Source organism: Bubalus kerabau, chromosome 20 (genome assembly GCF_029407905.1).
Source record: "Bubalus kerabau isolate K-KA32 ecotype Philippines breed swamp buffalo chromosome 20, PCC_UOA_SB_1v2, whole genome shotgun sequence".
Classification (NCBI taxonomy): domain Eukaryota; kingdom Metazoa; phylum Chordata; class Mammalia; order Artiodactyla; family Bovidae; genus Bubalus; species Bubalus kerabau.
In genome coordinates this window covers 49,429,613-49,455,832 of record NC_073643.1, presented here as the reverse complement: position 1 = coordinate 49,455,832, position 26,220 = coordinate 49,429,613, and the positions used below count along the sequence as shown (strand labels likewise).

General features: G+C 42.7%; 1 protein-coding gene across 2 annotated transcripts in view; it reads right to left on the bottom strand.

The window, feature by feature from the left end:
* Nucleotides 1–5,092: 5,092 nt before the first annotated feature.
* Nucleotides 5,093–26,220, bottom strand: part of DCP1A (decapping mRNA 1A) — a 44,103-nt gene continuing 22,975 nt past the window's right edge. For both annotated transcript variants that reach the window (XM_055558567.1, XM_055558568.1), the window contains 6 exons: nucleotides 23,401–23,539; nucleotides 21,356–21,469; nucleotides 13,286–14,035; nucleotides 11,306–11,371; nucleotides 9,362–9,580; nucleotides 5,093–9,051 (listed from right to left, as the gene is read on the bottom strand). In XM_055558567.1, coding sequence (XP_055414542.1) covers nucleotides 8,971–9,051; nucleotides 9,362–9,580; nucleotides 11,306–11,371; nucleotides 13,286–14,035; nucleotides 21,356–21,469; nucleotides 23,401–23,539 — 1,369 coding nt within the window. In that variant the 3' untranslated portion in view covers nucleotides 5,093–8,970. The remainder of the gene's footprint in view (nucleotides 9,052–9,361; nucleotides 9,581–11,305; nucleotides 11,372–13,285; nucleotides 14,036–21,355; nucleotides 21,470–23,400; nucleotides 23,540–26,220) is intronic.

Sequence of the window (26,220 nt, the reverse complement as noted above, 5' to 3'; positions counted from 1 at the left end):
TTAAGATATTAATTTAAAATTTATGTAGGCCTAGGTTACATTCTCTACACATGGACATCACCAGATGGTCAACACTGAAGTCAGACTGATTCTATTCTTTGCAGCCAAAGACGGATACGCTCTATACAGTCAGCAAATACAAGACCGGGAGCTGACTGTGGCTCAGATCATGAACTCCTTATTGCCAAATTCAGACTTAAACTGAAGAATGAAGGGAAAACCACTAGACCATTCAGGTATGACCTAAATCAAATCCCTTATGATTATACAGTGGAAGTGAGAAATAGATTTAAGGAACTAGATCTGATAGATAGAATGCCTGATGAACTATGGAATGAGGTTCGTGACATTGTACAGCAGACAGGGATTAAGACCATCCCCATGGAAAAGAAATGCAAAAAAGCAAAATGGCTGTCTGGGGAGGCCTTACAAATAGCTGTGAAAAGAAGAGAAGCGAAAAGCAAAGGAGAAAAGGAAAGATATATGCATCTGAATGCAGAGTTCCAAAGAATAGCAAGAAGAGATAAGAAAGCCTTCCTCAGTGATCATGCAAAGAAATAGAGGAAAACAACAGAATGGGAAAGACTAGAGATCTCTTCAAGAAAATCAGAGATACAAAGGAAACATTTGATGCAAAGATGGGCTCGATAAAGGACAGAAATGGTATGGACCTAACAGAAGCAGAAGATATTAAGAAGAGATGGCAAGAATACACAGAAGAACTGTACAAAAAAGATCTTCACGACCCAGATAATCACGATGGTGTGATCACTGACCTAGAGCCAGACATCCTGGAATGTGAAATCTTAGAAATGGAATGGGTCTTAGAAAGCATCACTACGAACAAAGCTAGTGGAGGTGATGGGATTCCAGTTGAGCTATTTCAAATCCTGAAAGATGATGCTGTGAAAGTGCTGCACTCAATATGCCAGCAAATTTGGATTTGGAAGACTCAGCAGTGGCCACAGTACTAGAAAAGGTCCGTTTTCATTCCAATCCCAAAGAAAGGCAATGCCAAAGAATGCTCAAACCACCGCACAATTGCACTCATCTCACACGCTAGTAAAGTAATGCTCAAAATTCTCCAAGCCAGGCTTCAGCAATACGTGAACCGTAAACTTCCTGATGTTCAAGCTGGTTTTAGAAAAGGCAGAGGAACCAGAGATCAAATTGCCAACATCCGCTGGATCATGGAAAAAGCAAGAGTTCCAGAAAAACATCTATTTCTGCTTTATTGACTATGCCAAAGCCTTTGACTGTGTGGATCACGGGAAACTGGAAAATTCTGAAAGAGATGGGAATACCAGACCACCTGACCTGCCTCTTGAGAAATCTGAATGCAGGTCAGGAAGCAACAGTTAGAACTGGCCATGGAACAACAGACTGGTTCCAAATAGGAAAAGGAGTACGTCAAGGCTGTATATTATCACCCTGCTTATTTAACTTATATGCAGAGTACATCATGAGAAACGCTGGACTGGAAGAAGCACAAGCTGGAATCAAGATTGCCAGGAGAAATATCAATAACCTCAGATATGCACATGACACCACCCTTATGGCAGAAAGTGAAGAGGAACTAAAAAGCCTTGTGATGAAAGTGAAAGTGGAGAGTGAAAAAGTTGGCTTAAAGCTCAACATTCAGAAAACGAAGATCATGGCATCTGGTCCCATCACTTCATGGGAAATAGATAGGGAAACAGTGGAAACAGTGTCAGACTTTATTTTTCTGGGCTCCAAAATCACTGCAGATGGTGGCTTCAGCCATGAAATTAAAAGACACTTACTCCTTGGAAGGAAAGTTATGACCAACCTAGATAGCATATTCAAAAGCAGAGACATTATTTTGTCAACAAAGGTCCATCTAGTCAAGGCTATGGTTTTTCCTGTGGTCATGTATGGATGTGAGAGTTGGACTGTGAAGAAGGCTGAGAGCCGAGGAATTGATGCTTTTGAACTGTGGTGTTGGAGAAGACTCTTGAGAGTCCCTTGGACTGCAAGGAGATCCAACCAGTCCATTCTGAAGGAGATCAGCCCTGGGATTTCTTTGGAAGGAATGATGCTAAAGCTGAAACTCCAGTACTTTGGCCACCTCATGCGAAGAGTTGACTCATTGGAAAAGACTCTGATGCTGGGAGGGATTGGGGGCAAGAGGAGAAGGGGACGACAGAGGATGAGATGGCTGGATGGCATCACTGACTCGATGGACATGAGTCTGGGTGAACTCTGGGAGTTGATGGACAGGGAGGCCTGGCGTGCTGTGATTCATGGGGTCGCAAAGAGTTGGACACGACTGAGCGACTGAACTGAACTGAATTGAGGTTACATTCTCTGTGAATTCTGGGTCAAAATGGTAAAGGTGAGGGATTTCCCTGATGGTCTAGTGGCTGGGAATCTGTGCTCCCAAAGCAAGGGGGCCTGGGTTTGATCCCAGTCAGGGAGCTGGGTCCCACATGCTGCAACTAAGACCTGGCACAGTCAAAGAAACAAATTAAGCAAACAAATACTTTTTAAAATGGTTAAGGTGAAATGACAAATTATTTGTTTAAAATGGGGTGAGGTGCCTGCTGGGGTGCACGTAGCCTGTGGTGCAGATCACAAGGTAACTGGTGTTGCCGGCAACATTGCTGGAGCCCCATTTCCCATCGGGGGCCCTGTCAGGGTAAGGGGTCAAGTAGAAGTCAAGGAAGCCTCTGGGTGCCAGCAGGACAGGAGAGGATGTTAGCCTGAGAGGCTGGAGGGCTAACCTCTGGGGGTAGGGACACCTCAGATATTGTTGTTCAGTCGCTAAGTCATGTCTGAGTCTTTGTGACACCATGGACTGCAGCATGCCAGGCTTTCCTGTCTTTCACCATCTCCCGGAGCTTGCTCAAACTCATGTCCATCCAGTCAGTGATGCCATCCAACCATCTCATCCTCTGTCGTCCCCTTCTCCTCCTGCCTCAATCTTTCCCAGCATCAGGGTCTTTTCCAATGAGTCGGCTCTTCCCATCAAGTGGCCAAAGTACTGGAGATTCAGCTTCAGCATCAGTTCTTGCAGTGAGTATTCAGGGTTGATTTCCTTTCGAGTTGACTGCTCAGATCTCCTTGCAGTCCAAGGGACTCTCAAGTCTTCTCCAGCACCGCAGTACAAAAGCATCAACTCAGATGCCAGATATAGAAACAATAAACGGGGCTTGGGTCGCAAAATGTGTAGGGATCCAGATTTTGTACTTGCTTCAGAAGCCAGGGCCCCATTGCCAACACTGTGAGAAACTCCACAGAAAATGGCGTGTAGCTTGCTAAGAGTGTCTCTAGAGCTCTGGCAGGGCTCAAGCAGTGCCAGACTCATCTTTTTGGAGTGGCAGGGACCTGGGTACAAAGACACCAGTTCTTATGGAGTGTGGCTGCCTTCTCGGCTCCACGTTCTGGAGCTCTTTTCAGATGGATGGGCTGATATCAGTCTAACCAGACCCCGTACCCCTTCTTCCCCTTCTCAGGATAACAGAAGCTGGTGTGTTTCAAGCCCTTTCTGGAGGCTGCACTTTGAATGGCCTCCTCCTCCCAGGGATGTGGGGAAGATTAACAAATAATGCATACAATCACACAACAAATGTTGGTTATGATTACTCATGGGACTGTATTTCAAATTTATTCCAACTTAACTGAAGGAAATGTTTGTGAAACACGATGTGACTGTCATGTTGCTTTTGTTATCACCTCCTTCTGAGCCATTCTACCAGTTGGGCATAACATATCTCTTAGCAGCCATCCGCAGAGAATTTATTTGCCTGGTGAACCTGAAGTGATGTGTGGAAGCCCCATCCTCCCGCCAGGTAGGAGGCTTATGTCATGAGTTCTATTTGCGTTGAGTATGGCAGCAAACTCTAGGAGGCTGAGGATCTTGAATGGATTTAAGCCCTTTAGAAACTTGTTGACTTCTTCCCATTACAGATACCAGAAATGCAGTGTCTGAAAGAGGGAATGCAGGCTGGGCTCCAGGGTTTGCTTGATTTAGTGAGTTTCCTGCTGCTCTTCTCTTCTGCTTTCCAAGAACCCTGCTTCATCCTTAGAGGAAACCCCGTGGCTGGATTTCCAGCTGCTCATCCAGGAGAGACAGGCTGCTTCCTGTAGCTCTGACAAACATAAAAGCCCCAGCAACAGCAATCTAGAATAATTTATCATGGAGGCAATGGAATCAAGAAAGGAATTCTAGACCAGCCTTCCAGTCTGCATGGCTTCAGGTCCTTAACTCAGTGCTGGCTTAATAAGCAGCAGCCTTTGGCACATCCTTGTCACTCTTGGCTTCAACTCCCTTCTCTCTAAAATGGGTTATTGTGAAGATCAAGAAAATAGTTGCAATGTTTATGTGTTGAATGAGCATGCATTAGTGGTGACTGAGTGTGTGTATAAAAGTCATAAGAAGAAAAGAAAGAAAGTCGCTCAGTCGTGTCTAACTCTTTGCGACCCCATAGACTGTAGCCTACTGGTCTCCTCCGTTCATGGGATTTTCCAGGCAAGAATACTGGAGTGGGTTGCCATTTCCTTCTCCAGGAGATCTTCCTGACCTAGGGATTGAACCTGGGTCTCCCGCATTGTAGGCAGACGCTTTACCGTCTGAGCCACTCATGAAGTAAACAAGTCATAAAACAAGGTTTAAGCATATGCTCTGCTCTATGAAAGCAGGCAGGTAAAGCAAACATTTTAGGGAGAATTTCATTTGGAAACATACTGGGTTGGCCAACCCTATACTTAATGTGAACAGTTATCAGGGACTTATATGATTAACACTTTTCTACCCTCTTCCCTATTTCCCATAACAATCACAGTTTATTTTCTTCTCTCCCTCTTTCCTTCTTTATCAACCTAGACACCAGGCACATGAATTGAGTGCATTTGAGAAGTGACTCAGAAGATAAAATTCCCCTATAAAAGACTATTTCTCGTCCTGATTAAACCTGTTCCCTCTATCTGGGGAAACCTTTTGGGAATAAATGGATTTGTTTTGTTCTCTCACCCTACTCCCTCTCAGCAGTAGGAGGCTCTAGCACAGTGTAGCAACTCATCCGAAAGTTCCTAAGTCTTTAAGTTCAATAAAAACACAATTAAAATTGAGTAGGTGCTAAAACTTGGTTTTGAACTTTTATTAAAAAAATATATTTGCAAACATATAAAATTTAGGATGAAAAATGCTCATCTGAAAACAGGTAATAACTTAATATTTGCAAACATACACAGATGGTATAAAATCCATACCATTAAAAATGTTAATGATGCTGCATTGCGCTCATGGAACAAAAATCTTGCCACAGTCCCAGAGCTTCTCAGGCCCACATTCAGGGCAATGAGACTGGTACACTGAAGGTCATGAGAGCCACATGGCCAAAGCAGGAATACAGAATAAAAAACCATTGAGAACATATATTTTAAAAACATGTTTCTGAAGGAATCACACAGATAAAAGGGAAACACAACTCTGCATTTCCCCCTTTCAAAGTGAACGGTATTGCATCAGAGCATTTCAAATGAAGATGTCACACACAAAGCCAAGTGAAACATTGCACATGTCTCTCTTGCTGAAAAAAACAGGCTCCTGGAGGCCCCAGCCCACTCAGGGAAATGTTCTCAAGCACAGCTTTTAAAGAGCTCAGTGTAAGTTGCTTTACTTCTTTCAGATCTTAATATTTTAGACACCTGAAAATGCAGGGCGCTACTGGTTCCAGCGGGCCCTTTGAATACAACTGAAGAAAACCAAAGACAGGTAAGAAAGAAACATGTGCTCAGCAGCAAACGTGCAGCAAGAATGCAGGACACATGTCCCTGTGAGTACTCGTTTTCACTCACACGGACCGAGCCTACCCATGCCTGTGCCGCCTCTCATTCCTCTGTGTTTCATTTTGCCCAGAGTTACAGTATGATGGCTGATTTTGTTTTTTAAGCAGTTAGGCACCTTCAATTTCATGTTGCATTATTAGTAATACAATGGCAGTTATGGCCTCTACTACCAAAATGAGAAAAATGTCAAACTACATTCTTTGGGGAGGAGAGTAATAAAGCTGCATGGTTTAAAAATATTTACCTAGTAGATTTGATGGGGTTTAAGATTTTTTACAAGAACACACAGGTGGAAAAAGAACAATTCTTGACATGCAAAATCGGGTCCTATTCTCAACTAAGCCTGTGCCTCCTCTGGCAGAGAAGTACCCAGGTCAACTTGGGCTCTTAACAAAACCCAGCTCCCAAAAGCCTTCCAAAGTAAGCCGTGGACATTCATATTCACATGCAGATGGCATGAATGCTACTCCTGGAGCTGACAGTCACTGGACAACATGGGATTCCAAGTCACACCTTACCAACCTGGGGGGAGATGCACAATGAGGAGGAGCTTCTGCCTTAAAGAAACGAGGCTGTTTGGGCAGTGGGAGTCCACTCAAACACACCACGGTAACTGCAAGAAAAGAAGAGCAGGGCCGCCCACTTGGGTGAGGGGCTCTACAGACAGACACGGTGACCTAAGTGCAGGGCACCTGGAGTTCTGCAAACCTAGCAAGGAGCGTCTCCGTTTTGGTGTCCATTTTGACTCAACTAAGGTTTAAAACTTAAGATTCCAGTAAAGTTACTGCAGCAATGTAAACATGCAACCTAAACTAGCATGAGGTTCTGGACAGAAGTCTGAATGAGGGGTAAGGCAACTGAACTGTGACTTTTGGCCCAGGGTCATCCAACTGCCACTGTTCAGGCTTGGCCTGACTTCGCTACTGACTCATTCTGGCCTGAACTTCCTGGTTCTCATGACGGTGAACCTCTGGCTTCTGAATTTTCAAAATGCTTTGAATACAGAAATTTGGGAGTTGAAACAGGCTTACCCTTTTCAAGTCTCCATGACTTGGGCACTTAAAAGTTTACTTTCACACTAAGGAAACCTCATCCCAGATTCTCTACTGTCTATCTTATTCATTCCTTGAATTAAAGGGTGAAAATGAACAGATTTGATTACAGACCCTCTTCAGGACAGTCTCTCAACTGTCTTGTAATATTGACCCTACTCAAAGCATCATTTCAACTCAAACATCTATCATAACAAGAACCCCTCGATTCTTCCGCTTTCCAAAGCCCATAGAGACTTACACCTGGGATGCATGCCAGCCTGCCAGGGCAACTGTCTTCCGAGAACAGTCACAGGGGCGCCCTGGACACCACCTCCTGGGGTCAGCGACATTTCACACCTTACTGTAACTATCTCTTTCCTGGGTGATGCGCAAGCAATTCATTTTTGGTTGCTGAATTTACACACTACCTTTGAAAACAAACTATTCCTAATTCCTAATTGAGTATGAGAACTTAGAAGCTTCCTGGACTTCTGCACAATTCACAAATAACAGGTAGACACAATAGAAGACACTAAATTTGGAAGCAGAAAAGTTCACGTTTAGATTAACAAAAGCCAATCAAGGTATTCTTTATGCTAAAAAACAAAAAACAGAAAACAAGCGCAAACTAAAACAAGTATGCAATTCACAAGTAATTTTCTAAAATCTCAGCTAAAAGAAAAAAAACCTATGGATTTATGATTGAGTTACCATTAAAGCTTAAATGATTGTTCCCAAGGAACCATCATATCTGTCAGCATTATTCACAGCTAATCCTTAAGCTAGCTGGTTGAGCCAATTGGGTTTTTACCCCATCATTAAATAGTGCTCAGAAAAGTAAGCAGTGCATTTTAATTGGTTAAATACTACAAAATGACCTGTATCATAGAAACGAAGACACTTTCATTCAAAGAATATCTTAAAATTACTATTGCTGAAATAAATCAAATCTACATTAAAATATTACTAATCACCATTACATGCCATAAAAGAATAAATATAAATCATGGCAGATCAATAGCAGCATAACAAAGCATCTTTACATATTTTCAGACTTTGGGCTGCAGAAGTACTCACAGCCTAAGAATACATTGGTAAAGTTCAGAATATCACACTTGGTTTTTAATTCCATATTCTATAATAAAGTAAGGGCAGTGTGAATAACAGTTCCCTTTTCTGCATAGCTTTAAAACTATTCTCAGTAGACTTGAGGAATGGAACCAGAATGGCTTTGTCAGATTGGTCCACTGGTCCTTTTGTCAAAGTGTTAAGGGAAACAATTAACAATGACCTCTCACTGTGTTTAGACAGAAAAGGAAAATAAGGCTATGATTCACACACAAGCTTAACATTTTCAAAACCAGTGGAGAGTTTAACTTAAAGTGAAGATTTCTGATAGAATTTGGGTCTTACCAGTCCCAGCCTTTACTCCAAAGGTGTGCCACGCCCGCTCCCACCTCAGCACAGGGCCGGCAGGGCCCTATTCAAACATATCCGCACAGGGGAAGCCCTCTGCGTGGCATCACCGGGGACACTTAAAAACAGAACACAATTAATAAACTTCAGAACTTTTAAGGCCCCAAAGGGGCATTCATATAAAATACACTTCACTTGAACAAACCAGTCCTAATTTGCCAGCTTAACCTCTGACCCTTAAAACCCGAAGCTACTTTGCACAGAGCTGACTTTTGCTCTGTTCAGAACTTGACTACCAGCCCAAGGCTCAAGTTTTTAGATGGAAATGAGGGAGGGGAATGGGGGTGTGGGCTGGGCTGACTGCCGCAGGGCTGGTGACCTCTTTTCCCTAAGACCTTGAATACGAAAGTGAGTTGAAAATCAGATTCCTTATTTCACAAACTTGTTTAGAGCTGATGAAAACACCCACACAACTGAACACAATGGTCTCCCCCCCCACCCAAAACAAAGGTCTGCTGGTGATGCTTCACAGTGAAACCTCCATTATCACTGAGAACGTCACTTGGAAAACATTCTTAAGCAATGAGTCTCTTTCTCATAGGCTCAATTTTAGAATTCTCAAAGTTCAATGTTCCGTTTAGAAGTTTCCATGATGAGGCCTGTTTGTTTCTGAGGTCGACATTCTGCCTTCAGAATTACTCTGCTCTAGTCATAGGTTGTGGTTGTCTCTGTTCTTGGTCAGAACCTGTAGGTAGACTTCATGAAGTGTGCTGAGGAAGCTGGAATCATTCTGGAAGAGATGGTCATGTCACATTTACCTCCTTAGAGCTTACTGTCATGATAACAGCTTAGGAAGAAGTTATATACGTGCTCTGTATAACTAATTATGCCAAGAATCCCACCACCCAGAGACAATCATGAGGAATATTTTGGAATTCACACAGATCTATTTTTCCACTTTGAGAATTTTTCCACAGGGAGAGAGAAACACTGGTCCTAGCTGGTCTTGGATTTTCTTTATGAATTGATTTTTTTAAAGAATCATACAATTATTTTTTTACAGACTGAAAATCCAAAGACTAAACTGATATTCTACATACCTTGATTAGATGTATTAATGTATCCTGGAGCTGAGACTTGCTGAGGATGATGGAAGGCTTTCTCTGATTTTCTGTCGTCCCGACGGTGAGAGGAGAAGGGGAGCTGGCTTTCCTCTCAAGGTCTGAGGACCTTGTAACTGTCTGCTGGAAAACACTGGGGGACAGCAGGACTGAGGGTGCTGCCGAGGTTGTTGCGGGAACCAGAGGGGGGCCTGCCACCTGCAGGGGAACAACGGTTATTTTGCAACAAAGAGCGTGGGAGCCAGCAGCCAGGCCCAGAGGAGGGGACGCCTGATAATAAGCACAGCAGCAGGAGGCTGGAATGCAGAGTCCAGTGCTAACTATTTAGAGTTCAGATAAAGATTCGGAAGCAGTATCTAAGCATTTAATGTCTGGATAGGAAGCTTGTTAGCTGAAGGATGAAGAGCCCATATACATGATAAGGATGGCCTAGAGCTGTTATGAGAAGCCAAGCCCCATCACTACAGAAGGGGAACCTGCTAACTAACAGCAGGGTAGGCACAGTAAGAACAGTCCTGAGATTAAGTTGAATATGTAAAGTTTTTCCATGAGGGACACAGAAACGCTTGGAGGAGGGTGTGAAGGAACTTTCTGAGGTGACGGAAGTGTTATATAACTTTTCACTACCCAAGGGATATATGTGTATTAAAACTCAATTTAAGAAATCTGCATTTTATTATACATAACTTTTAATTCAATAAAAAGAATTACATGAAGCATTAGTTATATGAAGTTATATGAAGCATTAGCTTCTTTAGTCGTGTTCAATGTATTTATTATGCCACTACAGTCATCAAAGATACAATTTTAAAAACATAAAACTAATATTTATCTCCTTCTTTCATTTAGATATACTTCTGGGCTAACAATGGCTAACCAGCAGAACACAGTAATATTTTTTTTTGAAAATGAAAGTTGCTCGGTCATGTCCGACTCTTTTAGACCCCATGGTCTTGTATAGTCCATGGAATTCTCCAGGCCAGAATACTGGAGCGGGTAGCCTTTTGCTTCTCCAGGGGATCTTTCCAACCCAGGGATCAAACATTGTCTCTCGCATTGTAGGTGGATTACCAACTGAGATATGAGGGCAGCCCTTTTTTTTTTTTTACTAATTCTCATATTTTGATACACTCAACACGAAAACTATGTATTTTTCCCCTCCTATCTGTCACCCTCCTCATCTACAAAGAACCAAACTGTCCATAGTTTGAGAGTGCAGTTTCTGGGTTCTGCGCCATCTGCAGTTATTTTTGGTGCAACACCAGGCTGAGAGATCACCAAGAAGTGGTACGCTGACCACCATGCAACAGGGCAAGCTGCAAAGAAGACCTGCTAAGACCAGTCAGAAGGTGGCTTTCGTTTACAATCTTAGGCTTCAGGAGAGGTGTTAAGGCTCAAAAGCTAATGGAACCTAAAAGTTTAGGAACTGAAAAAGATGAGTGTGCCTGTCAAAGCTGGTAGGGAATGGAGGATGAGGACAATGTCTAAAAAATGAGGCAGGGGGGAAGCAGCAAGGCGCAGAGCACACAGGCCTGGGAGGTTCTGCCCACAGGGCAATGGGAAGCCAATGAGCGGTGGTGACACTGCCTTGTCTACTGGGCACCATGGTTCCTCCAGGGCAAAGACCATCTCCTATCCACAGGGACGGGGCTGACGTGCTCTCAGCAGTCGCCCGCTCACAACACAGAGGGATGGAGTGAGCGCCCCTGCCGTGGCCAACCTTGTCCTCCCATACACGCACTCAGGGAACTCATCACTGAGGACGGATGACTTGAGGACTGCAGAGGCCACAGCAATGAGCTCTGCCTGGGGGAGTGGGAGGGGCATTTAAGAGGGACCTAGGTTTGAAAGCTGAAACGTTTCACTTCACACTCAGCAGAACTTAAGACATACTATGCTCTTTAGAAAAAGGGGGATCCTTACCGGGATGGCACTGGATAACACCTTAGGCTGGGCAAAAACTTCAGGATCCTGGTTTTGCTGCATAGACTGCAATGTTTAAACAGAAAAGATGAACAGATGTAGCAACTTTTCATTTAAGATTTCTTAGTTACTGGGGGAAAATCTAGGTTAGCAATTGTAAGGAGGAGTTCAAACATGACTTGGTTCCTAGATTCCTGAGGGAAGTGGCTGACCAGAATTTGTCACAATGCAGGATAGGCACTTCGGGACAGCCCCCAACCCCCTTCAGTTCCACCGGAGAAAAGGGGTGTGCAAAGCCTTGAAAAGGTCTCTACAGAAAAAGCTGAAACCTGGGTCTCTTATAAGAGCAGGGACAGACCAAGCATATTTTTGCTGCTGAGAATGTAGAGACGCAAGATCCTGACAGCATGAAGCCTCCTGATAAGGCGGTTCACACTCTGGAAGGTGGCACTAAACAGTCTTACACAGCCACACACTTCCACAGACAAATGTTACACCTATTCCCTGGGAGACACAGAACTTCCTGTAGCAGAGCAAATACATTAGGACTCAGTACGGTCCCAGGTGCTGAAATTTGATACAGCCACATAAATGAGAAAGAACATGTTTGTAAGCTTCCTCTGCCAGGAGGCATGCTGGAGAGCAGGGTGCTGTCCCAGAGGCCAAATCTAGAGTGGGCGGTATTCACGACTGCTGCTGGTTGTATTTCTAGAACAACAGGAATAGTGGCAGCAGACACATTTCAGGGATGTTTTATTAAACAGAACATTCTTGCTGCGCCTTATACTACAGACGGAAACGGCACATATGACAATTTAATCATGTAACCAGGACACTAGGTTTCTTTTTCTGGACAAAATTTTAACAGAACGGAACAAAACACTCCATTAACTAAGAAATAATATTATACAGAAGAGCCAGGATATTATTTGGTAAAATGTTCAAGAGCTGGGGATTGTAATTATTAAAGGGCATGAGACTAAAACCTTAAAAGGCTCTACCCCTTTTCAGTTCTGTGATCTTGCACAAGTCACTTCAACTGTGACCTGATTTCCTCATTTGTAAACTCACCAACCTTATAAGTTACTGAGGGACAAACCTCTTCTTCACCCCTATATCCAAACCCCACCAAGTCCCACTCATCCTCCTTCTTAATAAATCCACATGTCCACACTGCCCAGTATAGGCCCCTGCCCGCTCAAGCCCAGGTGACTGCCCCGACCTCCTTTCTGATGGGTCGTCCTCCTTCCGTCGTCTCCTCTCCCAGTGTGCCACCCTTGGCTCACGCACTTAAAAGACTCTCCAGGGCCCTCAGAACAAATCTCTAACTCCTTGACACTATTTACAAAGTTTTACTCATCACCAATACCTGCTCCCCCATTTCTTTCCACATAGATCCAGTCACCACAGTTCAAGTTCACCAAATGCCCTCTAGTGTCTAGGCTTCTGCACCTGCTATTTTCCTTGCCTTCACACACTCTTCCTACCTCTAGGTCTGGCTAATTTCTCCTGAGTCTTCAGATCTCAGCTGATGGCCAGTTTCCCGAGGAAGCTTTCTTTGACCTCAGACCTGCAAATGTGGGATGCTCTTATGGCAGCCCTAATGCACCTGGCACAAGGCGGGCACTCAGAGTACTGAGGGAGCAGGGGATGGAACAAAGTTTGGGATAATCTGGATCCATGGTCTTGAGTCAAATAAGGACTCCTAGACCTGTCAGGCAAAAATAAACGTTAAAATGCACACCCAGGAAGGAAAATACAGTTTCTCAGCTTTTATCAGCTGAAATTATTTTGGGAAGTGGAACTGAGTTACACCACCAGTTACTGATGGTTTGGTTGATCACTGCAGGGCTTCTCACCTCTCCTTTCTTCTAGCCCCTGACACACTCAACGGTTGTCTCTTTAAACAACTCTGTCTCCTCTCAATCAAAATCCAGTTTCATCCCACTAGGTTACAGCCACCCGATCTCCCGCCAGTACCTGAAGGGGAGCAAGCACCATGTTGCTCAGGGAGGCTGAGGCTCTCGCTGCTGTCGCTTTAGGGGAAGGCTCTATGAAGCTCTCAGGCGTGGCCAGCTGGCCGGCTGCTGGAGAAAAGCTGGGTGCCGCTGCACCTTTCCCAAGTGACTGTGTCTGTATTTGGTCATGCTGCGGGGTCAACCTGAGTTTCTGGAGAAGATCAACACTTGGGAGAGACGGACTGGTTGTGTTTGTCACGCTCAGCGGGGCCCTGAATGGGCTCTGGCTGGCAGTCAGGCTGGCGTGGCTCAGCTCAGGGACAGGCTGACTCAGGAGTGGAGACCTCTGCCTAGTCGCGGTCTTCACTGTTTGCATCATGGTGGTTTTTCGGGGTAGGCTGGGGGGAGCCTGTCCAGTAGAAGCTTCTGCTTGTAGACTGGGACTGAGCACAGAGTGCAATGGGATGGCATAGCTGGGGGCCTGCTTTTCACTGGACTGAGTGATGGAAGCAGGAGTGATTAGCACCGGGGTGGTGACTTCGGGCTGGACTGAGGGGTGGGCAGCAGGATGGACACCCAGGTTTTCCGACTGGGGCGCCCCACCAGGCTCAAAGGAAAATGGTAGGAATGAGTTGGGCTCTTTCTGGGAGGCATCTCCTGGCAGCTTCTCCACTTCTTCTGAATCCAGACCCACAACTGTTGGCTGTTCCTTTGACAAAGAGGTTCCAAATAATTCTTCCACTGTCAGATGTTTGTGTCCAGATGGAGCAGACTGAGAAACAAATCAAACCACCCCAATGAGAGAAAACTCTTGCAAACCAGCATAACTAAGTTTCTTTTCCATCAACCAAATCAGTTTGCAGAAGCAAGGCTAGGTAGAGTCTGAAAATAGGAAATGGAACAGGCTGAAGATGTCCTCAGGATTAAGGCCAAGAATGCACCTAGTATCCCCAAGGTGGTGAAGAGATATCTACATTTGTAATAAAAATCAAATTTTAGGGACTCAGGTGATAGTTTAGAAGTCACCTTTTTTGCTTCGCAAACACATGTAAGGTAAAGGGGCAATTACTTTACTCAAAGTTAATTTGCCCCATGCCAGTCACACATGGTAGGGAAATTACACTCAAGAGGATATGAGGACCAAATGATGATCAAGCAATCCTACCTTTATGTTCATTTTTTTTTTTTAATTAAAAGGCAGGCATTGTACCTTAAGGACTAGGCCTCAAATACCAGAAAATAAATTTAACTAATAAAAAAAATTAAAGTATAGGTGATATAACATTATATTAGTTTCAGGTATACAACATAGTGATTCAATAATTTTATAGACTGTACTTCATTTAAAGTTACTACAAAATATTGGCTATATTCCCTGTGCTGTACAATTTATTGTTGTATCCTATTTATTTTATACATAATAAGTTTGTACCATTTAATCCCCTACCCCTATACTGCCCCTCCCAATATAACCATTTTTTAAATAGCAACCTTCCAATTCCCAAATCACAGATGCTGGAGGAAAAGGAAAGCATTTAAGCCTGAAAATGTTGAACTTACTTATATTTTAGTGATCTGGTTTACTGATACCACTGCAGTGACTCAGAGGAGACATGTTCACAGTTCTCAACTGTGAGCTTTCCTGCACCTCCCTTCAAGCAGTACTGCTGAATTCATTTAACCTTTATTTGCTGGGTATGCAGAGGGTGCCAGGCCCTGCTCTGACCTGGGCCCAAAGGACTCCTTTCATTTATTTTATTTTTTGGCTGCACTGTATGGCTTGCAGGATCTTAGTTCCCCAATCACGGATTGAACCACAACTCTCTGCAGAGGAAGTACCGAGTCCTAACCACTGGACCCTCAGGCAAATCCCAATTACGTAACTCTTAACCACCATATTCTTTTACATATATATATGTGTGTGTGTGTACACACACACACACACACACACACACACACACACAAACCAACATTTAGATATACCTACTTTAGAAAACATCTGCTGGATCATGGAAAAAGCAAGAGTTCCAGAAAAACATCTATTTCCGTTTTATTGACTATGCCAAAGCCTTTGACTGTGTGGATCACAATAAACTGTGGAAAATTCTGAAAGAGATGGGAACACCAGACCACCTAACCTGCCTCTTGAGAAATCTGAATACAGGTCAGGAAGCAACAGTTAGAACTGGCCATGGAACAACAGACTGGTTCCAAATAGGAAAAGGAGTACGTCAAGGCTGTATATTATCACCCTGCTTATTTAACTTATATGCAGAGTACATCATGAGAAACGCTGGACTGGAAGAAACACAAGCTGGAATCAAGATTGCCGGGAGAAATATCAATAACCTCAGATATGCAGATGACACCACCCTTATGGCAGAAAGTGAAGAGGAACTAAAAAGCCTCTTGATGAAAGTGAAAGTGGAGAGTGAAAAAGTTGGCTTAAAGCTCAACATTCAGAAAACAAAGATCATGGCATCTGGTCCCATCACTTCATGGGAAATAGATGGGGAAACAGTGGAAACAGTGTCAGACTTTCTTTTTTTGGGCTCCAAAGTCACTGCAGATGGTGACTGCAGCCATGAAATTAAAAGACGCTTACTCCTTGGAAGGAAAGTTATGACCAACCTAGATAGCATATTCAAAAGCAGAGACATTACTTTGCCAACAAAGGTCCGGCTAGTCAAGGCTATGGTTTTTCCTGTGGTCATGTACAGATGTCAGATTTGGACTGTGAAGAAGGCTGAGCACCAAAGAATTGATGCTTTTGAACTGTGGTGTTGGAGAAGACTCTTGAGAGTCCCTTGGACTGCAAGGAGATCCAACCAGTCCATTCTGAAGGAGATCAGCCCTGGGATTTCTTAGGAGGGAATGATGCTGAAGCTGAAACTCCAGTACTTTGGCCACCTCATGTGAAGAGTTGACTCACTGGAAAAGACTGATGCTGGGAGGGATTGGGGGCAGGAGGAGAAGGGGACGACAGAGGATGAAATGGCTTGGATGGCATCACTGACTTGATGGATGTGAGTCTGAGTGAACTCCGGGAGTTGGTGATGGACAGGGAGGCCTGGCGTGCTGCGATTCATGGGGTCGTGAAGAGTCAGACACAACAGAGCGACTGAACTGAATTGACTGACTTTAGAAAACACAGATCATATTGGAATGATCTTGTAAAAACTTAAGAGTCTTTTCCAGTGAAGAATACTATTTTATAAGAAAAGGAACAATCAAAAACCAGACATGGAGAAACCTCACCATGAAATACACCTTAGGCTTCGAAAATGATCCAGGTAGCAATTTTTATCTATCTAGTGGAACAAAAACGAACCCTTACAAAACTAAAATTACCCACATTTACATGTGAAGTGTTTCTATACTTGAACTTAAGAACAGGTATTTCTGATCATTTAAAATCTACTTCATATTAAAAAATGAAGTCATCTGGTAGTATGCAAAAGCAGCAGTAAGTTTCCAATTTCTCCATGCTGCCTCCCTGCAACATCTGCCAGGCCAGAGACAGATTATTAGACTTTATGGAATAGGGTGTGTGGTAAAGCATTAGGTTTCAGAGGTACCTCACATAAGGCAGAAGAAATGAGGTTACAAGGCAGTAAGAATAATCACAGACAGAAGGCTCACTGTACAGGAGGCCCTGTACTACACACTTTGCATGCGTTACTCTATTAATCGGTGAGGGCAGTACTATTATTATCGCCATTTATGGATGATGCCCAAGTACAACAGAACCAGATGCCAACCTAGTTCTAACAAGACAATCCATATTCTTAACCATCATGCCACTGCACCATTATGTCCACCGTGCAGATGACAGGTTATCTAATCAACTGAATGGTGATATGATCCTTTGGAAAAGAGAGGTGCAAGTAAGACCTGAATAATTAAGAGCTGGTGACTGGTCAGATTGTACCAACTTTTGGAAACATGTAACTGGGTGAATTAGTCACTAGAGGCTGAGGGAGCAGAGCCTGTGTCTTTACACAAACTCCCCAAAGCTTTATTGTCTCTGAGCTGGTTTGGACAGGACCCGTTCCATTCTCCTCTGCCTCTGACAAGAAAAACTGGCTGCATTCCTCTAGTTGTTGGGCTTATTTATTCATGGATTCATCATCCATCATCCACAGAAAAGGTGAAATTTTATTCGTTACTCATGTCTGAATATACTTACAGTCTGGATTCTGAGTTCAGTAATGCCTCACTTAAATCAGATTTTAATCTGACCATTCCCTTGTGAAATGTAATTCATGAGTGACAGTATGTACGGGACTGAAAAAAATTTTTTTTTAAGAAACTATATCAGGTTTTCCATTGTTCCTCTCTCACCCCACAGCTCTTGCTGTTTACAGAATTTCATATTTCTGTTTGAATTTACTGTGTCCCTGTCAGATTTCCTACTCATTAGTGCCCTGGGCACACTAGAAGGTGTGATTATTCTTAATCACAGGAACAAAAAAACAAAAACAAAAATAATACAAAACAAACTAGGGAAATTGTCTCAAGGAAATTCTACTAAGTGAATAATGAAACTGAAATAAAATTTAATACTATTAAGGCTTGACAGCAGTATTTGCTCCTCAGCACTAGATGGCAGTGTTACTAAACCAGTGTACTATTCTGTGTACACGGCTGGCTATGGATCTGAGCTAATTGTAGACAATCACATGGCTCAACAATATCCAGTTCTCAGTATTTTACAAAACGCTGTCACTTTGGCATATAAAATGGAGTCTTTTTGGGTTCATTTTTTCATTTGGGTTTCAAAGTAAATCTGTGAGTCAAGTACTGCCAGAATCCTTAATCCCATGATTTAGAAATGAAAAGGAAAGTGACTAGCCCACTGGACATTCATGGCTGATAAGCCAGACCAGAAGGAATCTGCTCCTCCACTTGCTGCTTCTCTTAACACATATTTTTTAAAAATTAAATTTTATATAACACTTTCTCTTTTAATATACGTTTGACCTTCAGGATCTTAAATTCAAATACAGTAAAAATGGAGCAAAGAAATGTAGTATACAAAATATGGTTTAAATAATTTACCACCTGCATCCCTAGAAACATTATACATACATCGTTTAGGAATGTAAAGATGCAGATGACACCACCCTTATGGCAGAAAGTGAAGAGGAACTAAAAAGCCTCTTGATGAAAGTGAAAGTGGAGAGTGAAAAAGTTGGCTTAAAGCTCAACATTCAGAAAACGAAGATCATGGCATCCGGTCCCATCACTTCATGGGAAATAGATGGGGAAACAGTGGAAACAGTGTCAGACTTTCTTTTTCTGGACTCCAAAGTCACTGCAGATGGTGACTGCAGCCATGAAATTAAAAGACGCTTACTCCTTGGAAGGAAAGTTATGACCAACCTAGATAGCATATTCAAAAGCAGAGACATTACTTTGCTAACAAAGGTTCGTCTAGTCAAGGCTATGGTTTTTCATGTGGTCATATATGGATGTGAGAGTTGGACTGTGAAGAAGGCTGAGCGCTGAAGAATTGATGCTTTTGAACTGTGGTGTTGGAGAAGACTCTTGAGAGTCCCTTGGACTGCAAGGAGATCCAACCAGTCCATTCTGAAGGAGATCAGCCCTGGGATTTCTTTGGAAGGAATGATGCTGAAGCTGAAACTCCAGTACTTTGGCTACCTCATGGGAAGAGTTGACTCATTGGAAAAGACTCTGATGCTGGGAGGGATTGGGGGCAGGAGGAGAAGGGGACGACAGAGGATGAGATGGCTGGATGGCATCACTGACTTGATGGATGTGAGTCTTAGTGAACTCCGGGAGTTGGTGATGGAAAGGGAGGCCTGGCGTGCTGCGATTCATGGGGTCACAAAGAGTCGGACATGACTGAGTGACTGATCTGATCTGATCTGATAGCCTCTTGGAAAACAGTATGGTAGGGCAATTTCTAAACTAAAACTTGCAGTTATGAAATTACCTAACATTTGTACTCTTGGGCATTTAACGCAGAGTAAAGGAAATTTAAATTTGAGCTTCCTTGCTGTCTCAGCAGTGAAGAATCTGCCTTCCAATGCAGGAGACAACAGGTTCAATCCCTAGGTTGGGAAGATACCCTGGAGAAGGCAATGGAAACCCACTCTAGTATTCTTGCCTGCGAAACTGCATGGACAGGGGAGCTGGCAGGCTACAGTTCATAGGGTTGGAAAGAGTCGAACACGATTTAGTAACGGAAAGGACAAAGGAACAACAAAGGAAATGTGTGTACAAAAATCTGTATGCAAATGTTCATGGAAAAGTCATTCACAATAGCCCCAAACTGGTAACAACACATCCGTCCTTTAACGAGTGAATGGTTAAAAATGTTAATTCCACTCAGCAGTGAGATTCAGAACTATAATATATGTAACAATTTCAATGAATCTCTTCAATGAGTTAGAAGAAACATACTCCCAAAAGGTTATATATTGTATGATTCCATTTATAGAAAATTCTTGAAATGACAGCGTTATAAAGCTAGAGACATATCAGTCACTGCTGGGGTTAGGGATGCCAGAGGAAGGCTAGGAGGGTGTGACATATAAGTCAGTGTGATAACAAATGGGTAATACAAAGGAGTCTTGTGGTGATGAAGTCCTCTATCTTGACCGTGGTGGTAGATACACAAAGCTCTACATGAGATAAAAGTGCATGGAACTAAACACACACAAATGAGGCTTCCCAGGTGCTGCTAGTGGTAAAGAACCCGCCTGCCAGTGCAGGAGACATAAGAGACATGGGTTCGCTCACTGGGTCGGGAGGGTCCCCTGGAGAAGGGCATTGCCTGCAGAATCCCAAGGACAGAGGAGCCTGGAGGGCTACAGTCCATAGCACTGCACAGAGTCGGATACGACTGAGGCAATTTAGCATGCATGCAAACACACACGTGCATATACCCATAGAAACGAATATGAATACAACAACCGAGGAAACGTGAACAAGATGGGTATACGGGGTTAATATTCTGGTTGTGATACTGTAGTTTTCAAGCTGGTATCAATGGAGTAAACAGGCGAAAGGGACATGGATCTTTCTGTATTATTTCTTATAACTGCGTAGGAATCTGTAATGATCTTAAAAAGCTTAAAAAACTATGGCTTTTACTCTTTCTGTATTATTTCTTACAACTGTATATGAATCTGTAATTATCTTAAAATAAAAAGCTTAAAAAACTATGGCTTTTACTTGATATCTGTTCCCTTATCAAGTCATCAGTTTCAAGGAGAATTACTTCATAAAAATATAAATAGTAAAATAAAAAGAAATAAAAACAAAGAGAATGATTTCATTCAACAAATATTTACAGTGCTGGATGCTGAGGATACAGTAGCAAACAAGGCAGACCCTATGATACTTGGATTTTGGTGGGGAGGAGACAATCAAAAACTTTAAAAAACCACGAACCCTGATAGCTGGAAGAAAATAAAGCACAGCAGAACAGGGGTAGGGAAGAATTGTTATTTAAAATAGGGTGGTGTGAAAGGCCCTCACCTATATGGAAGACACTAGAATGGGAGCAAGGTACTTCTAGGAGGCAAGTCTTTCAGGCTGGGGGGACTCTAACTGCAAAGGGGACTCTACCTGCAAAGGCCTGTCCTGAGGCAGAGGCAGGTCTGACACATCTGTGAAAAGGTAGAAAAGCCTATGAGGCTGGCAACAAGGCAGAAAGATGGAAGATGAGGCCAGGGGTAAGGGGGCCAGATCAGAGAGGGCCTTAGGGGTTATTGCTGTGACCCCGGCTTTTATTTGAGTGAGATGAGATACCACTGGAGGAAAGCCACGGTCTAACTTAGGTTAAACCAGGATTACTTTGACCCCTGGGTCAAGAAGAGGAGAGGGAGTGGCTAGGGCAAAAGCTGGGAAACCAGATAGGAGGCTACTGCAAAACCCGGATGAAAGACAGTTACACGGACCAGGGGAAATGACACGAGAAGATGACATCACGCTACTGCCTATACGCACATACTCTGACAGATGATCAACGGCTCAAACTTGTACTGCATCAAAACCCTTACAAAATGCTGACTCTGTGTTAGGTTACTTTGGACAAAGCTAGGGCTTGAGCTGTACAAACCTTATCTTGCAACCCAGATGGTGTCTCTTCTAGCGTCTCAGTGCTTCCCAGATTGGAGATCTGAGTACTTGGCTGCAGCCCAGGGCTGGAGATATTTGAGTCGCCCATCTGATTCTTAAATTAAAAGGAAAAGTATATCATGTGAAAAAACTTGCTATTGTTTGGCTTACAAAACAGCATTCAAGGTTACTGTTAACAGAAGTATTATTTTAAAAGTCAAGGATAACCATCCCCACCAAATGCCAAATGTTTGCTTTGGACCTGCATGTAAATATGGAAATTAATTGGACAATAAAATTTCTAGAAAGCTAAGCACATGATTTTAGACAATAGCGTTCGTAGCAACTGTTATTTTTATAACCCCTTTAAGGACAAGCAAACAGCATTACTTTATTATATATTCTTTTCCATTTTTTTTTAAAGTTAATATATGGTAAAATTAACTTTTGAAATGTATCACCAGGCTTCCCTGGTGGCTCATATTGTAAAGAATCTGCCTGTAATGCAGGAGACCCTGGTTCGATCCCTGAGTTGGGAATATCCCTTGGAGAAGGAAATGGCAATCCACTCTAGCATTCTTGCCTGGAGAATTCCATGGACAGAGGAGCCTGGAGGGCTACCATTTCTTTCACTTTCAAAATTAACTTTTGAAATGTATAGTTTTGTGTACCCATTACCACAATCAGGATATCCGATCACCTCCCCAAACTCCCTTGTGCTATCCCAAGGCAGTCGTGCCCTCCTTCCACTCCTGGCAACCAGTGACTCTTCTCTGGCACTAGTTCCGTCTTTTCGAGATTGTCATCTAAATGGAATGCTGGCTTCCTTAGCATAATCATAATGCCTTTGAGATTCACCCAAGTTGTTGCATAGATGAATCTGGCAATCTCCCAAGTCTCTACCTAAAGATAAAGGGTCTATTTGGAATCATCTGAGGCAGAGGAGAGCTCATCCAAACACTAAGAAGTGAACTCATGGGCCACTGCTAAGACTAACAGCATATGATTAGATGACAGGCGAGTGCAGACAAGCAACAATACTCCTGTTTAAGGAAGTGCCACCTATTTATGGATGGCTTCAAAAATAGAAAGAACACATTATGGAGGAAATATCAAAGATTTAACTAAATCCCCAAAGGTTTAGTGTTAATCCAACCACAGAAATTTTATTTACTCCATACCATACCAGAAGAATTTTCTTTACAACAGCAATTATTGCGCTCTCCATATTTTCTACCTTTGCAATGTGCATTCACCAGAAATCATGTCAGATTTATATACTGTTCATGTGACCTAGAGTTCCTTTGCAGCTCTGCATCAGAAACAAGGCTTCAGTTCCTTCTTTCCTCTGGAGATGACTTGCTTCCCAGCCTGAGGAGGAAGGCGGGCCATCTCCTGGAGTGTGTGCTCTCGTGTGCAGCACCCCTACGTTCTGTCCCATGTGGCACCTTGGTCCCGTCCTCACTGTGAATGGGCGACAGAGCTCTCAACTTATTAGCTGTCACCACAACACAGAAAGGTCTCTATAAAAACAGAAGACGGCATCTATGTAGATAACGCATATCTCATTAAGGGTATGGGAGGGAATTTATGGTAATACATGGTAACTTAAAAGCTCAGAAATGATTCTTGATATTTATTTACTTCATCCAGTTTCCTAAGAATCAATGAATTCATTATAGAGATGACTGCCTTTCCTGTATTAATTTTCATAGATCCATAAATTCTTCGTAATTCTCTAAGATAGACATTGAGGAATCTGGTAGAACTTGAAATGTCTCATGGGTTCTAATGTACATTTCTTTACCCAGGAGGTGGGACCTTTTATTTTCCAAAATCCTTTTCTCCCGCAGTAATTTTTTAGGAATAGAAAAAGAACACTTTGAATTTTCCGAGGTAAGAAAATCCCCTTCCTTATCTATAAGACATGTTTTCTTTCTGAACTACTTATTCCCGCTGGCCCTGGAGGTGAGCTCCCCAGTCCACCAGACCCGCCACAGGTCTCCTCCCTGCTCTGGTTTTCCTGCTCAGCGCACACAGCCTCACCCTCTCGTACTCATCCTTGGCTCTGCTTAGCATCTCCAGGATGTCAATGGGCCTGTGGTCACTGCAGCCATTGGCCTGGCTGGGACTCTGCTTATCCCGAGCTGCTTGCTGGGACCGCCGTGTCTCCTCTTCTACCACACTAGAGGAAGAGAACCAAGTTTTAGAAAGACCTTTTTTGACACAATATGACCCAAGATTTTGGCGTCCATTTTCCAAGGATACTGGAAGACTGCCTCATGGTAACAATGCCTTCCTCACAATACAGAACACAGAGCCTTAGCTACCTCATCCCAGTAAGACATGACTGACTACTTTCACCATCTCACTCACAACAGTATCAACCAATATAGTTCACTGTTAGAAGGCCAAAAATACAGAATTCCTTTCCAGATTTGGTAGAAGTAGATACTTTTAAAATCTACTAAATTACTCATTATTTCTCTCTCTCTCTTTCCTACAAGTATCTCAGGATCAGTCAAACTAACTGGTAAAGTAAATCCAAAAATGGACAATGCCACCAAGACAAAGGAAGGCTGTACAGGTGAACAACTTCTATGGAGAGTGTGTATTAATAATGGGGAGCAAGGAAAAAGCTTAGCATCTTGAAAATGAAGATCTTGGTGAATCTTCAAAAATCAGTGATAACTAACTCTACAAGCAAAAAAAAGATTTTCCTTGTCTCCTTAAAAAAATCACTAAGTGGGTAACTAAAGTCAGGGTGATTGTGGCAATGCTCTTTATCTTGACTAGTGCTACTTAAGCTAATTTCGCACTTGAAAATATATATAAAAAAAGCATGAAAAGCCAAGGTCTAAGTCAAGGGTTGCGGTCTGCACATCTGTCTGAGGGGTTTCATTTCTTAGGAACATCCTTTCTCCCTGCCACATCTTAAAGTCTGAAGCAAAATGTGAGAAACTAAAAGTTGGGTGGTGAGCACATAAATGTTTTATTGCTTCTTATATTTTTTTCAAGCTTGAAATTAATGTAATACATTTTAATAAGATAACTAATCTTTTTTTCTTTTAAACATCCATTCAGGTTTCAAGTCCAACTGTAATGAACAGGCGTACTTGCCACGGGATAGTATAGGCACAGTCGCAACGTGATAACTGAATTAATTTGAGAACCTTCAGACAGTACGGATGGCAGGCAATAAAATAATTCAGTTGTAAAAGGCTTTTTTATGGACTACGAGGCACAGAGCAGGGCACCCAGTGTTGGTTTACTGCTTTAAAACAGCCTGCTTAGGAACTCCTATTAGTGTGTGGGGGATGGTTCTTTTATTTGACAACATCGGATTAAACAATATTAAACACAGATTTTTTTTTAAACAGCAACATTGTTCTGAGTTTTTAACAAGCTACAATGTATTATGATTCTCCAAGGATGGGTTTAAAGCTTTCCCCAAACTGAGAAGTCCCTGGTGGTCCAGTAGTTAGAACCCCATGCCTTCACTGCCAAGGGCCTAGGGTTCAATCACTGGTGGGGGAATTAAGATCCCACAAACCTAGTGATGCAGCCAAAAACCAAAAAACACTTTTTATTTAATACTCAGCTATAGGCCATGACAACCATCAAGGACTGGTCACACAGCCCGTTTCTACCCACCACCTGCTACACTGTCTGGCTTACCCATGCTAGTATTCACCTCTCTGACCTGGACTGGATTTGTGATCTTCACTCAAAAGAAAGACATTTCTAATAATCACCACTGTTCATCCACCCAACGGGCTACCTTATAAAGCTCTCCACTGCTGAGAGCAGAAACTGGCTGGCGGCATGGAAGGCACACCGAGCTCTGGACTCTAAGGCCTCTTCCAATCACACTCTGGGAAGAACAGCCCTGCCCCTCTTCCCTTCCTCCCAAACCCAAAGTATGTCCCAAGACAATCTGTAAGATCAGGAATAGGGCTCAGTTCTATGAGTTCTCCAAATTTTATAGTCTATGTATAGGCAAACATTCAGACTAGGTTTTGTTAAAAACACTTTCTGGCAGACTGAATTTCCTCTTTAGGAGAGGCGACAGTTTCCAAGTTTAGTGAATTTTCAATTTTGCTACTGATCAAAGAGAATTTCCAGATTTATTTATAGAACAGGTCTAGAAGTTTACCTGTTCTATATACCTTCTTAGTTCTTATTAACAACCTTTTCGAATAAATCAATGTTTTACTTCAAGAATTTTTATTATATTGCAGCTGTCAAAACAGTGGTAGAAAGAACTAGATTTAACAGAGCGGGCAGTGGCAGGCACTTTTGTTTAGATGCACAATATGTCCCAAAGAATTTTACCTGTATCTCTGGCTAACAGAGATGATATTCTGAAATATGTAGCAAAAAGAGGCTGTATGCAGGCAAAGTCAGAGCAAAGGAAGACAAAGATAACCTTTTTATCTTTGGTGACCAGAACGCCATTTATCACAAAGTTAATGTGAACATATTTGGTATTCTCTTCAGCCATAAATAGGCCAAACACTTGAAAACTCACTATCAACAGCTTCATGCAGGCATTTGCTAATCACTTTCAATGCCATTGCTTCTAGTAAAACAAGCTGAGAGTTTAAGCAAATGCCCCTCTTTTGCACATCTCTAGTGAAGGAAACCTGAATGCCCTTCTTTTCCCTTTCTGCTTCCTATTTCTATTTCCTCATCCTATTTTTATGTTCACTACAGTATTTTCAGATAAGCCTTGCTTTATCTTCTGCTTTATCTATGATATGAAGTCTTACCTTATGGGTACCGCCTAATTATAGAGAATATAGTTCAAAATGGTTTCCTGCAAATAACTGTTAGAGCTGAAAGAGCCAGGGTCTCTCAATTTGG